This window comes from Phoxinus phoxinus (genome assembly GCF_949152265.1).
Source record: "Phoxinus phoxinus genome assembly, chromosome: 13".
In the NCBI taxonomy this organism is placed as follows: Eukaryota; Metazoa; Chordata; class Actinopteri; order Cypriniformes; family Leuciscidae; genus Phoxinus; species Phoxinus phoxinus.
The window spans coordinates 28,623,355-28,638,639 of NC_136888.1; the positions used below are offsets into that span (position 1 = coordinate 28,623,355).

At 38.2% G+C, this 15,285-nt stretch overlaps 1 protein-coding gene across 3 annotated transcripts in view; it reads left to right on the forward strand.

Annotated features, from left to right (window-relative positions):
• The window catches only part of slc25a21 (solute carrier family 25 member 21), an 89,144-nt gene extending 75,719 nt beyond the window's left edge, over positions 1-13,425 (forward strand). For 2 of the 3 annotated variants that reach the window (XM_079632089.1, XM_079632091.1), the window contains exons 6-12: positions 2,767-2,833; positions 4,229-4,288; positions 6,354-6,461; positions 6,585-6,749; positions 9,692-9,873; positions 11,926-11,978; positions 12,300-13,201. In XM_079632089.1, coding sequence (XP_079488215.1) covers positions 2,767-2,833; positions 4,229-4,288; positions 6,354-6,461; positions 6,585-6,749; positions 9,692-9,873; positions 11,926-11,978; positions 12,300-12,361 — 697 coding nt within the window. In that variant the 3' untranslated portion in view covers positions 12,362-13,201. Of the gene's footprint in view, positions 1-2,766; positions 2,834-4,228; positions 4,289-6,353; positions 6,462-6,584; positions 6,750-9,691; positions 9,874-11,925; positions 11,979-12,299 lie in introns of all 3 variants that reach the window. The other variant, XM_079632090.1, reaches the window with a different exon arrangement.
• The last annotated feature ends 1,860 nt before the right edge of the window (positions 13,426-15,285 follow it).

The following is a 15,285-nucleotide window of genomic DNA, read 5'->3' on the forward strand; positions in this document are numbered from 1 at the left end:
CAACATTCCTTCTTATGTTCATTCATGTTTATTTGATGCTATAAATTAACTAGAAGAAAGAGATGATCAGTTCACGAGCAGCTTTAACTGATGCTCTACAGCGATCTGTCACGACACATTAAAGAGCCACAAAACGGTATTTATTGTTTAAATTTATTTTTAAAAATTACCAAATTTGAAAGGTGAGACTTTGTTTAATGTTTAATTACAAAAGTAACCGAAAAGTAACCTGGTCTGTCAGCGTGTTGTCAGTCTCCTGTCAGTGTATTTTTCACTGCGTGAGAACATGGTGTGGTCGTGTGAGAGCGGCGTAGCTTGTCGGACATAGCGACAGTAACTAAGGGGGGTCTTTGCGAACGGTCAATTTGTTCCGTTAAAAAGGTGAACCTGTATCACGACAGTTATGCAAGTCTTGATATAAGTTATAGAGTAGATTCAAATGAGAAAAGATATTAGTGATGATGCTGTTGAAAGACAAAGACTGTTAATTTGCTTATCGTACAGAGACCTGTCGAGGGTTACAGTTCTATTTGCAGTTCTAACTCTAAAATCTGATAAGTATGCCTTTACGTTTTTTTTCTTTTTTCTTTTTTTTTTCTTTTTTTAAGCAATACTGTGACAGTTACACTTTCTTATGAACTCATTGTTAATTATATAGTACAAGCTAAAGAATCGCACCCATTTTGACACAATCACCTAAAGAGGATTTGACTGTCTCCAGCTTTTTAGACATTTGAAACCTAGAAATGTTGTTCCTTTGGTTCCTTTTGTTTTTCATTTATAAATGCTTGTTTGTGTGTTTAGACCAGTTTAACCTGTTCTGGTTTGGAAACAGTAGTGCATTACAACCGAAGCTGAGCTCAATACATGATAATGGGGGTGGATTTCCATAGAATTGGCACATCAAAGATTCAGCATTCCTATGTGTGGCACCATGGGTCAGGATGGGAAATAGTTGTAAATATAGTATTAGTCACATCTCTGTAACAGATTTAGGCTACTTGGGGTCAGTATCATGATGGTAGTTGGACAAGCTGGTTATGGGATCAGTTTTGAGCGCATGCACGTGAAAGTGTGACATCAGTGGCGAACAGCCAATCACATGCACTTCTCGCTAGAGAGACTCAAGCGATTCAATCTTCTCTTCTGCTGAAGATTAAGAAATTTAAAAATGTAAAGTATATAAATGCATTTACACAGCAAGAAGAAAAGTATATTGCTATCAATGCAGAGTTGTGTTTGAGATCTATTTTTTACATATTATGTATTATTCATGTTTTTTATTCCTCTATCTGCCTAGTCGTATTATATCTTGTTGCCTCTATTTTGGGTTTTACATAAAAAAACAGCATGTTGTGTCAACTAGGTAGGCTACTTTTATTTTTTATTGACATTCCCACAGATTGTAGGAAAAATTACAGTGCTCTACAGGACAGTTGTTAGCTGAATACATTAATAAATAACAATTGACATTGAACACGATATATGTAATGAAGACCAAGTTCCAGTAAAATATCTTCACAATCCTCTATGAAATATTTACGTCAATAAATATGAGTGGCAGTTTCTCGCTGCAGATGATGAGGTTATGGTACGTGACAGAATCTGAAATACACAGTTTAGAGTTACATCGTGTCTCTTCCATTTGATTACGGAAAAACAATTAGGCCTATGTTCATGAAGGCCAAAATTAGCAACAATTTACAGTATGAGCCCATGTTAAAAGGAAAAAGTGACAAAGTTATGGGATAGCTTTAATGTTTTTTGTGACTGGGTATGTTTAGGCATAAAGTCATAATAAATAAATAAACAATCTAACAAAATGGATCATAAATTCCATGTATGTTACTTTGTGGAGCAGAGAAGATGAGTATCCTTAACTGAACAGAGCTGCTCACACATATTTGTTAAACTAAAAAGAGAAATCATTTACCTGTTGAGATGTTGACAGTCTGTGTCGTTGCTGAGCTCCAGTAATGTCAGTAATGAAGAGGCTTTGACAGTTACAGATTTGAAAAACAAAAAGGCGGGAATAAAGAACCCTGAACTCTAACACACAGAACCATTTCAGCACGGGCTCTTCAGGATGATACGGTTCTAAATAGAACTGTTACTTCGAGTAAAGAACTTTTAAAGAAACATCTTTTTTTAGAGTTAAACCTATATTTAATTTAATCTCAGTTAGGGATTCATTTTTTTATGGACATGGGAAAAATATTCAATATTATTATTATAATAAAAATATTTGACCTACAATTACACACTGTGAGCATTATCTGTCCCACTGTCTTAATTACGCTTTCATATTGCTCCATTAATTAATGCAAACATTTTAAAGCAAACATGTTTCATTACTTTTAATGAAACTTGAAATTTAAACTGCGAACGCACTGCTCCAACATTTTTCACAGTGAGCTTTGTCAGCCTGTTATGCCAACGGTGAAAGTGAAAGTAGGTGCTTAACCTTTTCATTTTCTGTTCTTTTTATATGAGGTGACCATTTTTTGCTGACCTATTACCAACATGTCTAAATGTAGTTTGATTCTTTGTTTTGTTTGATTCAGTTTTTTTCATTGGTTAAAATGTAGTTAAGTTTGATGAATGCAGTCAGCACAACAATATTTGTAAAAAAAAAAAAAACACACACAAAAAATCCATTTGTTTCTTTACTCCATACATAATTAGACATTGAAATGTTGCTTGTCCATAAATGTTTATTTATTTATCATGTCTCAAACTCCAAAAGTGACGTCTTTTCCTCAACAGAGTGTATGGCTTCTACAAGGGAATCCTTCCCCCAATTTTGGCCGAGACCCCAAAGAGAGCAGTGAAGGTAACAGGAACCACATTTGACTCCGAGCTTAAACTCATCAGTTAAACCATACATGCTCTGATCTTTGCAACCTGGCCTTCCGAGTGTAAACATATACACACAGACCACATACGTTTGCCCTCAATGTACCGGCTCTATCCAGGAGGATCAAAAACACTCATCCCCTCTCTATGTTTGTATTCATGCCACATGTGTTTGCTGTTGAGAACTCCCAATATTGACCTACATGGCCAGAGATTGCTACCGGCCTCACTTTAGTATCATGTATAAACAGTACATATATACACACTTTGAGTAGATGAGTTCTTACTGTGGCTTTAGGCTGTTGCTGCACTCTTGAGTTTATATGAACACTTACTGTGGCTTTAGGCCGTTGGTTATGGGTGTCTGAAAGGAGGGCGAGCACATTAATGTCTCACTTTTCTAATCTAAAACAACATCTGGAAGGGGTTTAATTCCATTATTGGAAAGTCCTGGATTTGTAGACTCAACAAGCTTTAACAGTTTACGGGTTTGTCAACCTTAAAATTCACATGAAAATGTGAATGTCATCATGTAATCATTCTCATGTCATTTAACTCATTTGACTTTCTTTTATACGTGAAACACATAAAGAGACATTTTGAATAATATACTGGTAAAAAGCATCATAAAGGTAGACCATACAATTCACCTGGCTTCTGAGGCCATAGACCGAAATGTAAGCTGTTATCCACTGAAAATCTTTTCTCTTATACTGTAACTGCTACAGATCATTGACTCGGCTGACTCAACTTGTGAACAAATGATTCTGAGTGAACCATATCAACCTATTCAGGGAAAAAACCTTGGTCTGGTCTTCGCACAGAGCTATTGTATAACATGGGAAGATTTTTACGGTTTTTTTTAATGCTACATTTGTCATTTTGGAGCTTGACGGCCCCGTCCTCATTCACTTTATATTGAAAGAGTGGCCAGGATATTTTTCAAAAATCCTTTTGTGAGACGGATTTGTAACGACATGAGGGTGAGTAAATGATGACAGAATTTTCAATTCCTTGAACGCTGATCAATGAATTTACTTGACGCTCCACATTTGTTGATTTAAAGCTACCAAACAGGCTTGGTGTACTATACAGGCCCTGGCATCCATCAGTCTTACTCGATGTTTTATTATCTAATATCTGTCAAGCTGAGCAAAGCTTTACTAATATAAAGAATTATACGCCATCGTCTGTGTGTGCATTTATATTTGCGCAGTGTCATGTTGACAGCTTGAGTGTTCTCATTCACTACAGTTGAGCTGTGTTTGCTTTGGGTGTGAGCATTCATCTTGTCTGCGACTGCGTGCATGTTTGTGAATGCATGTAGCGTCTGAAAACACTTCCTGACAGGTTGTCCTGATCTTCTTTGCAGTTTTTTACCTTTGAGCAGTACAAGAAGCTGTTGGGCTTTACTCCTTTATCACCCGGCCTGGTAAGTCATCTGATACAACAAGCGAGATACACACACACACAGTCATTGATACTATACACACAATCACATTCACAGTCAAGCGAAGCGCTCTCCTCATTACATGGCGTGCTGGCAGCGGGAACGAGGTGTAATCGAGACAAATGCTGCTCAGCGAGGCGTATGAGAGATAGCCCATTACTTTGACAGCAGTCTATCAGTGTGGCAGCAGGCTTGACTACTGAGCCCGGGGGTTGAATCCCGAATCCACAGCCTCGTCGAGCAAAACATTCACCTGCCTTATCAATCACACCGGTCTCCGCCCACTAGCTAGAGATGTCAATCGACACAGAGCCCACAGGCGCTGAGAAGAGTGATGTATGGAGTGTGTGAGAGGCGGAGAGCATGAGTGAGAGCGTCTGCACACCTGTAAGTGAATTCAAGAAAGCGATTGAGCTGTGGCTACACCCCCCCCCCCCCCCCCCCCCCGACCGGGCCCAGGTGAAATGACTCGTATGATTGATTCAGATGTATGCAGCAATATGACAAATAAGAATCGAAAGAGCGGATGGCTGGCTCTGTAAACACGGTCAAGGAGATGTCCGGTTTTGAGACAGAAGTGAGTAATGAAGCTCTCACACCGTCTTGCAGTGTATGTATGCAGTGGCATATATACATGGCTACGCATACACAAACACAAAAAGACAAAATGTGCGAGTGTAATCATCACACACACATTTTAGAGGTATTAATCGAGGGTGTGGGTGTGTACTATCCCCAGCTCACCTTATACAAACACACTCAAAGATCTCCTTTGTCACTCTTAAAGTAGGCCTGAAGCCTGCTGACATACAGGTCAAGTGCTTGAATGGAAATCATAAGAGTAAAACACAACCGCACATTTATTATTTTTTTATAGCGACATTAATCTCTTCGATTTAATGATTATGTGTATCTGCATAAAACATATCTGCATGATTAATTATAATTAATTGCAAATTGATTCTATGATTCATTCAAACATTTATTTAAATTGATTTAGTTGATTAAATTGATTCAGATATTATATATAATATAAATAGAAAATGATATAATATATATATATTGTGTGTGTATTATTATATTGTATATTATTATTATTTTCAGAAATAAATTTTCCCCTCATTATCAATTCTTTTACCTACATTTTTTCAATTTCTTTTTACTAAAGATCAAAAGGATAAACAATGCAGATTTATTTTTACTGCCATATATGGTCATATTTACCAATAACTATGGCCATGTGTGTGCGTGTGTGTGTGTGTGTGTGTGTGTGTGTGTGTGTGTGTGTGTGTATATATACGATCAGAAATATTTTACATGTCTGATATGCCGACTAAAACGTTATTTTCATACATAAAAATTGTTCCATTTTAGTATAGATGGATGGATGGATGGATGGATGGATGGATGGATGGATGGATGGATGGATGGATGGATGGATGGATGGATGGATGGATGGATGGATGGATGGATGGATGGATGGATGGATGGATGGATGGATGGATGTGTGGGTGGTGTGGCAAAATATCGACTAAACTAAAATTACATTTTCATCAAAGTAGAAAATGTATGACTAAATCAAAACTATTTAAAAGTGAACACTGCTGTTAATTTTGGGTAGAGTCGATGCCTCTTAATTTTTGTATGAAAATATGAAACCATCTGCTCCATCATATAGTTGAGGTGATCTGTTATTGCAACATATGAAGTAATTTATCTTTGTCTCAGTCATTTTGTCTGAGCCGGTTCATTCATCTTTGATTCCTGTCTGCGTTTCCTTCCTAACCCCTTCGAATGATTGACGCTGGCAGTTTCATTCATTTATTTGTAGGTTAAAGTCGAGCTCTGCGTCTGGACAAACACGTTTCTGAAAGGCTAAGTGTCACAGTAGCATTGTTCCTTTGAGTTATGAGACTTGTGTGACATACCTTTCGTCTGTTCTGAATTAAACGCAAAACGACTTTCGCTATAGTCTTTGTGTCTTTCTCGTTTGTCATGTGGCGTCATGTTCTCTTGTGATGTAATTCTGCCTGCTTCAATATGCTAGGCTCTCTCTGTGGCTGGCCTGGGGTCAGGGTTAACCGAGGCACTGGTTGTAAATCCATTTGAAGTAGTGAAAGTGAGCCTACAGGCCAACAGGGATTCATTCAAAGTGGTAAGAGGCTACAGCTGTTAATTGTCGTTTTGGTATTGTTTTTGCCTTTGTCTTGACACAAAAGGTCTTGGTCATTCATTTTGAGGGTGCTAATGTTTTTGCTCTCTGTGTTTCTCCATGCAGCAACCCTCTACGTTTGAACAGGCCAGAACTATTATAAACGCAGACGGCTTTGGCCTCCGTGGACTTAATAAGGGCCTGACCTCCACGCTTGGACGGCATGGCATTTTCAACATGATCTACTTTGGTTTCTACTTCAACGTTAAAGATGCCATACCTGCCAGTCAGGTAAACAAAGTCAGATACAGTGTCCCCAAAAAACTATTTAGACACTTAAAGGGACAGTCCTCCCAAAAATGAAAAGTATGTCATTATTTACTGATCTTCATGTTGTTCCAAACCTGTGTAACTTTCTTTCTTCTGCACAACCTAAAAAAATATATGAAGACTTCAGATGCAGAAAATTCTGGAATTTTCTTCTAGAATGATAATTTTTGTCAAGCTTGTATGTTTATGTTCAGTTATTTCACTTTAATGGCAATGAAACTTACCTATTAATTGTCATTAAAGAGAATTTACTGAACTTAAATATACAAGCTTAATAAAAATGCTAATTTTAGAAGAAAATTTCAGATGAAGATGAAAGTCTTCATATATTGAGGAATGTTTCAATTATTTTTGCTCATACGGTGAAAGTCAATGGGGTCCAAAACAACTGATGTTAACTGTATTGACAAAAAATCAAAATCAAGTGGCATCTGCAGAGCTTTCCTTACAACAAAGAATGAGATATATGTTTGACCATATATTTTTGTAATACTGTGAAAGCAGCTTTTTACAAGTGACATGACAAAAGATAAATGCAGGCATATCTATTAAAAGAAATATGGATGTGATACAAAAGAAAATACATTTTTCCCTAAATGTGAAACATGCACACATTCATACAACATGCAAAAGTCCTGTTTGGCTACAAGTTGCCCTGCACATTATAAGTACAACATATTAAGGGGCGGTCACAATATTTGTGTAAATTAACTACAATTGATATGAATGCAAATTATCAAGTCTGGGAACGTAAGTTTACCTGAACTTTTGCATTTCGCTGCATTCCAAAAATCAAGTTTGGTGAACTCTGAGCTGTAAATTCATGTCAAGTTAAGACTTGTGATCATTAGAAGATTGATACATCACGATGTAAACTCTTAGCTGAATTAAAATAACAAAGTTTACATTTTTAAGTTATTTTAAATAAGTTAAACTTTATATTATATGCATATTATTACATATAGGCTACATAATAAATAAAGACCCATATTTATCTTTCTTGTGTGTTCACGTCACATGAATAAGTTGTTTTCATAGCTCGAAAACTACAGTGAGTGTAAATATGTTAATCTCAGAACTATTTAATTTAAGATTCAAGTCTAAAAGTAAGAGCTTTTTTTTATCACGCATCCACAGGCTGAAGACTGAACGTGTAGCTTGGCGAATTTAAGGAGGGATCAGTCATGCACATTAACAGAGTGAGAGGGAGGAGGAGAGAAGCTGCTAAGATAAACCTCACTAATACCTTCCCTGTTTGCTCTCCATCACATCCTCAAAGGTTCAGATTACACATCCGGCAGGGCTCAACTCCCAAACAAAAGTTAATTTTGTTTAATGGAAACGTTACCATACGCCTGCTCCACATGTATAAACTGGAGCATTAGATTTACTCAAATGAACTAATTGGAAGCAGACTGAGGTATTTGTTGGGGGGGAGAGTTACAGTTGAAGTCCTACTGAAGATTTGTATTCCCCCTTCGTCTGGTGCTAAGATCGTCATTGCCTGAGAAGCCAGAAACCTCCAGCGCTCAATCATGCGAGAGGGCAGAGCTCACCAACCCTGATTTGACTGTCTATTGCAAATAATCTCAGGGAAGCGTATGGCTTTTGGTATGAGCATCTACTTTTCCTATCTATTTTCAAAGAAGCCAGTCATTCTATTGGGATTAGGATCCAAATCAATGGTCCTTCTCCAGGGGTATCAATCCATCAACCCTCACAGACTTCAAGATTGAAGCAGCATTTGCTATGAAACCGACGACTCCTTTCTGTGAGCATTCGGGACAGTGTGCCGCAAATCTAATGTCGTTGAAGGGAGTGTTTGGTGTGAAGCTATACTTAAGGCGGAGCTCTGTTGTTGCACAGCCATGCTCCTCCCCTACAATGCGATGTTCGGGTTTAGTTGTCGATCTTGCGTGTCGCTGCTGGGCTTCTGTCATTTGTAAAAAATATCCTGGCCAATTAGATGTCAGAGCTGCGCTGGTTCGGGCTTCTTTTGGTACAGTAATACGCCGGTGTCGAGTCGCAGCCCAATTACCCAAATTGTCCCCATATGCCTCCCAGTCTGCCTGCATGAACTCTGTTTATAAATCCTCTCCCAAAGTTTGCCTTGGGTCACATGACCCACTTCAGCCAATTGTAGAGCCTCGCTCTTCTAATGAAACGCTAATCTGCGCCCCGCTACCATTAAATGGTCCGAGCTTATATTTCAGCTCTCGTATTCTCTCGCTGCTTTTTTTTTTTTTACACCTTCCTCGCTCGTTTTTTTTCCATCTCCATTTTCATATCTCTCTTTATTAGCTCTTTTATCTGCTTTACGTTTGTCTCTGTGTTTGTTCATTTGCATTTTCGTATCAACTGGAGTGTTATCTCAAAATTTTGAATTTTATGTCTCTACCTATAAAACTGTCATCAAACAGTTACTGTTTTATTTGTCATTAAAGGCAATTGACAACTCTTGTGGCATAATGTTGATACCACAAACACTTATTTTGACTTATACCTCGTCCCTTTCTTTAATAAAAGCAAACATTTTAGATACAGTGAGGCAATGGACAATGGAAGTCAATAGGGCCAATTTGGAGATGTTAAAAATACTCACTGTTTCAATAATATAGTGACAAGATGAAAACAATATGAATGTTAAAATAATTTAGTGTCAAAATCATGTATTAGCCTTTCTTGTGTAGTTATATCCAATTTTACAACCCTTTTTTAAGGGTCGAGTCCTTTTTTTGTGGTAATCAACATCGTCCCACAAGTGCAGTTTTAACTTGTAGAGTATTCCTCAAACTTTACTTCTAAAAGTCAACTTTTAGACCACAAAATGTGTGTTGATCATCATTATTCATTGAATTTATCTCTCTCTTTACCTTGAATTCATCTCTCTGTCCATATGCCAGGACCCTCGACTGGAATTCATGAGGAAATTTGCCATCGGTTTGGTTTCAGGAACAGTCTCGTCCTGTGTGAACATTCCTTTTGATGTCGCTAAAAGCCGTATACAGGGTCCTCAGCCTGTTCCAGGGGAGATCAAGTACCGTAGCTGCTTTCAGACCATGGGCCTTGTGTACCGTGAAGAAGGGTAAGGCCTGAGTCTACACCATCACCCAACAACTACAGGTGTCAGAATTACACCCGACAGGAGATACTGCTACGAGGTTCACATACAAGAAACATTACACAACATTTTGTGTTTATCCTCTGCCTACAGGGGACAAGAGGGCAAGTTTTGACAACCGGCATATTTAAGCACCCTGTAAATCTCAGTGTAATTATGTTGTCTTTTATTCTGAGATCGATGCAGGAAATAGACAAAATGTACTTTGTCACTTCTTTTGTCTATATGTATTTATATTACATAAACTTCTTTTTTTAGTGGATACTTGATATGAATCCATAAACTGGATATGGGTTATGTTTATTCCATTTCTCTATACCATGTGCATATCACACCCTAAAACTCAATACATGCAGTAATAATCGGGTCAATAATATAAGGCTCAATTATGATATAAGGTTTGATATGAGGCATGAAAAAAATATCAGGGAGCTACAATTATGCGGCATAACCTTTCATTATTATACATATATATGTGTTGTATTGATATTTGAAGATAAAAGAGTCAGAAAAAAGAATTAGAACAATTGCTTAAATTAGCATTTAAGGATTGTATGCAATAAGAGTGAGATCAGCTGACATTCTATAACTTGCATATAAAAAGCGTGTTGATTCTAACGTGAGCTGTTTTTTCTTATAGCGGCCATAGCGTCCTTCTGTCTCTCTCTCCTTCTGAATTGACAGGCCTCATGGGAAGCTGTGAGAGAATCAGTGGTTTTATGGCTCTTCGGGGCCTTGATTGGCCCCGTTCACCCTGTACAAAGGGAACGGCAACTCGTTTGTTATTAGAGGCAGGGAATTGAGGCCTGATCTTGTGTGTGTGTGTATTAAAGAGAGAGACACTGAAGCTGTTTTAGTTTTAGGGGTGCTGAGAGGGTACCCCATCCTGTCCAGCCCTCTAACACGACACAGTCCTGGCTAATTAGTGGTCCCTATGGGAGACGTCGTTAAGCAGGTCCTAACGAGGCGCGCGGCGCTCAGCGGGTCAGTCTAATCAGACAGCGGGGCAGAGAGGAAGTGGCTCAAGCCTTATTAACACCAGCACAAGCAGAGGACAGAGGCTGGGACAGGCCCACTGCCAGAACTCAGCTTGAACGCATTAGGGCAGGTACACAACTAGAACAGCTATTACTGCACTACCTGATCCAGCTTCACAGACAGACCGACCCTGAGAGAGAGAGTTGACTTACAGTACCGTAAAATGGATAGATTAGCTAAAAAAAATGTTTAATTCTGTAATCATTTATGCACTCTCATTTCATCTCGAATTTCTTCAGTGGAACACAAAAGAAAATGTTTATGCTGCTCTTTGCAAAGAAGTGAATTTCAAGCTCCAAACAGGAATCAAACATAAAAGTTCCAAAAAAGTCATCCATGTGACTCGATTCTTCTGAAGCCACGTGATAGATCTGTGTGAGAGAACAATCAAAACCACATAACTTTTTGTTCATCTTAAAAGCACAAATAAAGATATTTTTAATCAAACCTGAGAAATTTCCCTGCATTGAATGTCAATTCCACCAAAACTTTGACATTTCAAAAAGTTCATAAAAGGATTGTAAAAGTAATCAATATGCACATCAAATATGGTAAAGGGAAGTTCAAACGTGCTTGCTTGTGTCACACAACCACTTTTGAGCTTTCTCAAGACCTCGAGGTTTGTTCTCACGTGGCAAGCAAGTATGACTGAGCTTTTGTTTACCATATTGATGAGCTCTATGTAAATGTGTGTGAATAAAAGCCTAAATTATGCATTTTAAAACTTTCCTTGTGAGAACCAATTGCATTTGATGTTGTTGACATTTAAATAGCTATTAAAATTTTAGTCCATTACTTTAAATATAGTGCACAAGTAGTATAGATTATTTTTATGATGCTCTAATTTGCTTTTTGAAGTTACTGCGTTCTGTATGGAAAAGAGCAGCATTCACATTTTTCTGAATTTCTGTCATACAGGCTTATAACTACATCGTTCATTTATAGTAAATGTAACTGTCTAACATTTTATTTCTGCAGATATCTTGCCTTATACAAAGGACTGATACCCAAGATAATGAGGCTTGGACCAGGTAACATAAATTAGTGTAAAGTTTTCCTATATTAAAGGTATAGTTCACCCAAAAATGAAAATTCTATCATCATTTACTCACCCTCATGTCGTTCCAAATCTGTATGACTTCCTTTCTTCTGTGGAACATAAAAGAAAATATTTTTTTCCATTCAACTTGTTTAGCTACTAAAATTATTCAAAATACATTGTTCTGTGGAAAAAAATGAAGTCATACAGGTTTGGAATAAGGGTGAATAAATAATGAAATTTCATCTTTAGTGAACTATAACATTTGACATTTATCCATGACCATTAATTGACATGTACTTTCTGAATATAGGAGGCGCAGTTATGCTGCTGGTTTATGAATATGTATCTGGCTGGTTGCAGAAGAACTGGTGATAATCTGCACATCACCATCAGTCTTTACTCCGTCGTCCCCCAGGTCTCAAACAGAACGCCATGCCTGTTTCTCAGAAATCTCACTACCTCTATCAAAATCACAGTTCATCAGACAGGTGGCATGTAGACTCTCCACCATTAATGCTTTACAACAGCACAGTCACTCCCTGAATCTATACTTTCCAACACTTATAACAGAGCATATCTGAGAGTTACCTGTCAACATGCCAGCATATGTAATGGTTACCAACTCTACACACCCTAACTGAAAACACTAAATAGATACAGCACCTCATTTTTAACTTAAATTAAGACTTAATACTGAAGGTATGCCTGAGGGCTCCGTCTACTGTGTTTGGATGGCTAACTGAGGACTGTGACTTTATTAGATTTAGTTTGTAAATTTGTTCTATGTTGGTTTTCTGAGACCAGAATATCCAATACTCTCAAAGTCAAACTCTAGCAATGTTTCAAATTTGGAGAGTGAACATTATTTGCAATGACACTTGCAATGACACGGCATATCTTACCTAGGCAAAGTTAAATTGGCAAATTTAGACAAAAGCACTAATTGAATTATGGAAATTCTGTGATTTCAAAATAATTTTGTGATAAAAAATAATTGCAAAACAGCAATTATAAGGTCTTGTATCCCAAAGTGGTTAAAATTATTCATGTAATGGCTGTGTTTTGCTAATAAATGCTCCTACGATCAATCGGTGGAACTGTTTGTTGGTGCCTTGGAAATAAAACTCTTTCATTGTAAAATGACTAACTCCTGGAGGAAGATTGTAAAAACGAATAATCATTTGCTGGCAGATTTAATGTTTTTGCCTTATGAAAAAAAACAAAAACATAGCTTTTCAGGATTTTGTGCATTTCCATGACTTAGGCCTGGACTAGACAATTTTAAAATTCTCATATTTTTCAAGGGTTTCCATAACCATTGGCCCTCATTTGCTGTTGAATTTAAATCATCTGTATTTTGAGGTTTGTAACTTGTAATTCTTTGTTACTGGTAATAACAGATTACAGTGGGGGAAGGAATCTCTGTGGTGACAATCACTGATTTGTTTTTGTTTTTCTCTCTTTCTCTCTCTCACTCTCATTTTTTTCTTCCTTCATAATCCAGTATGTCATCATGTAGCATCAAGAGCCAAGACACTCACTCTCACTCATCTCTCCTGGCCTTCAGGCTGATTCATCATAGCTCAGCACAACTTGAAACAGCAAAACTGAAAAATGCAAATAAAATCTAAACAATCAGGATGGCCTTTCGATGCTGTCATGATAAAAATATGAAGCGCCTTGGCCTTGTCAGGAAAGACATTTCATATTGTTCACATACTCTTCTAGCTCTGTGTTGCATAAAGATAACTTGTTGGATAAGTTAAAACAATGTCATCCGTTAAAATCCACCCTGACCAGTTCACATTTCCCTCCTTACTTTAAAGGTCATGTTTTATCTAACTCTGTTGACTTAAAGACAGAGAAGGCATTTGTTACACTCCTCTTCAGTCTGGGTTGCACCTCAGGCTCTCGTCCGCCGCTTCAGCTCTTGATTGGTCGTTTGCTGTCAGTCCATTCAACGCTCTTTTAAAGCTTCTCTAGAACACCAAACGACACCAGACGCATTTTCAGACTATACTCATAGTTTCTCGCTAAATGTTTAAAATACCTTTTTCCGAACCATTTGAAGCGACATATCAGATAATTGAGTCTTTTGTTATATAATCCCCTAACCTTTCTCTCCATTTGCCGTTTTTGTTTGCCGTTTCTTTATCGTGAATGCAGAATGCGAGGTGTTGAGCAGAACCAGAAGAACGAGCAGAAACTGGTGCTTACCTTCGAGCGTTTAGAACACACTAGTTCTAGTACACGAAGGAAAACAGTCTGCTTATGGTCAGCCGGCCTTTAAAGTGAGGCTCGCACCTCGGCCCGGTCCACCCGCAGCCCCTGTGCAGTGTTACCGTGCGCCGTGCTCCTGTCTTCAGCCTGATTGCACACAGTCAGCTTAAGATAACCATGTGACATTTGACTTGACTTTCCATAGGAATTAATTCTAAACAGATGTGGGCGCGTGAGCAAGTGTGTTTTCACTTTCCTCCGTTTCAATGGTGGCTTTAAGATTAAGGTGTTTGTCATGTTTCCTCCTGTCACGACTGTACGTGTGCAGCACCACCTTAAAATATACACTTTTTCTATTTAATTTCCCGTCATAGTGCTTTTAAAATTCGATTAATCGCCATGTTTTGACTGTACGGTTCTGTACGTGTCAAACTCCCAATTGGAATGGACCAAAGTGCCATGTTTTCCTTGAATAGGCTGGTCTCGCCGTGTTCTCTGTGTGTTCGCCCTTGTTTTGTGAGCTTTTTTTACGTCTGTTAAACCCTGCATTAAATGAACGGCTGTGATATGTCCGTCCAGTCGATGCATTTGTATTGTCAGCAAAGCCAACGTCCGTATCAATGGCATCAGAATAGGAAAATGGCATTCAAAGCTGTTCATTTGAATAGAATAGGGTCTTGGGGAGTTTGTCTGGCTCATTGTGACATGTGATGGCCTCTATGTGTGGTGGTTTCTTGTCTGCCTTTTTGGTGGTTTATATGTGCTCAAAACAGCACCTCGATCCGAAGCAACGGTCCGTGACCACGGGGTTGGGGTGAAAGTGTTTTCCAAGTCAAATCAGCAGCAGTGCCTGCCAGAAGGACTGTTTGCACTGCAACATGTGGGGACTGCGTGTATCGTATGTTAGGGACTGAGAGCGTGTGTTTGTGGATTTTCGGCACGGAGGTGGTGTGTTTGTATTGGTTGGGGTCCTGAATATGAAGTATTTTGTTGTGTTTGTAACATTTGAAAGAAATTACATGGCGTTCAATACACTGCCTTTCATTTGTTTCTGTTTTGGCCCACCAGAAAAGGGA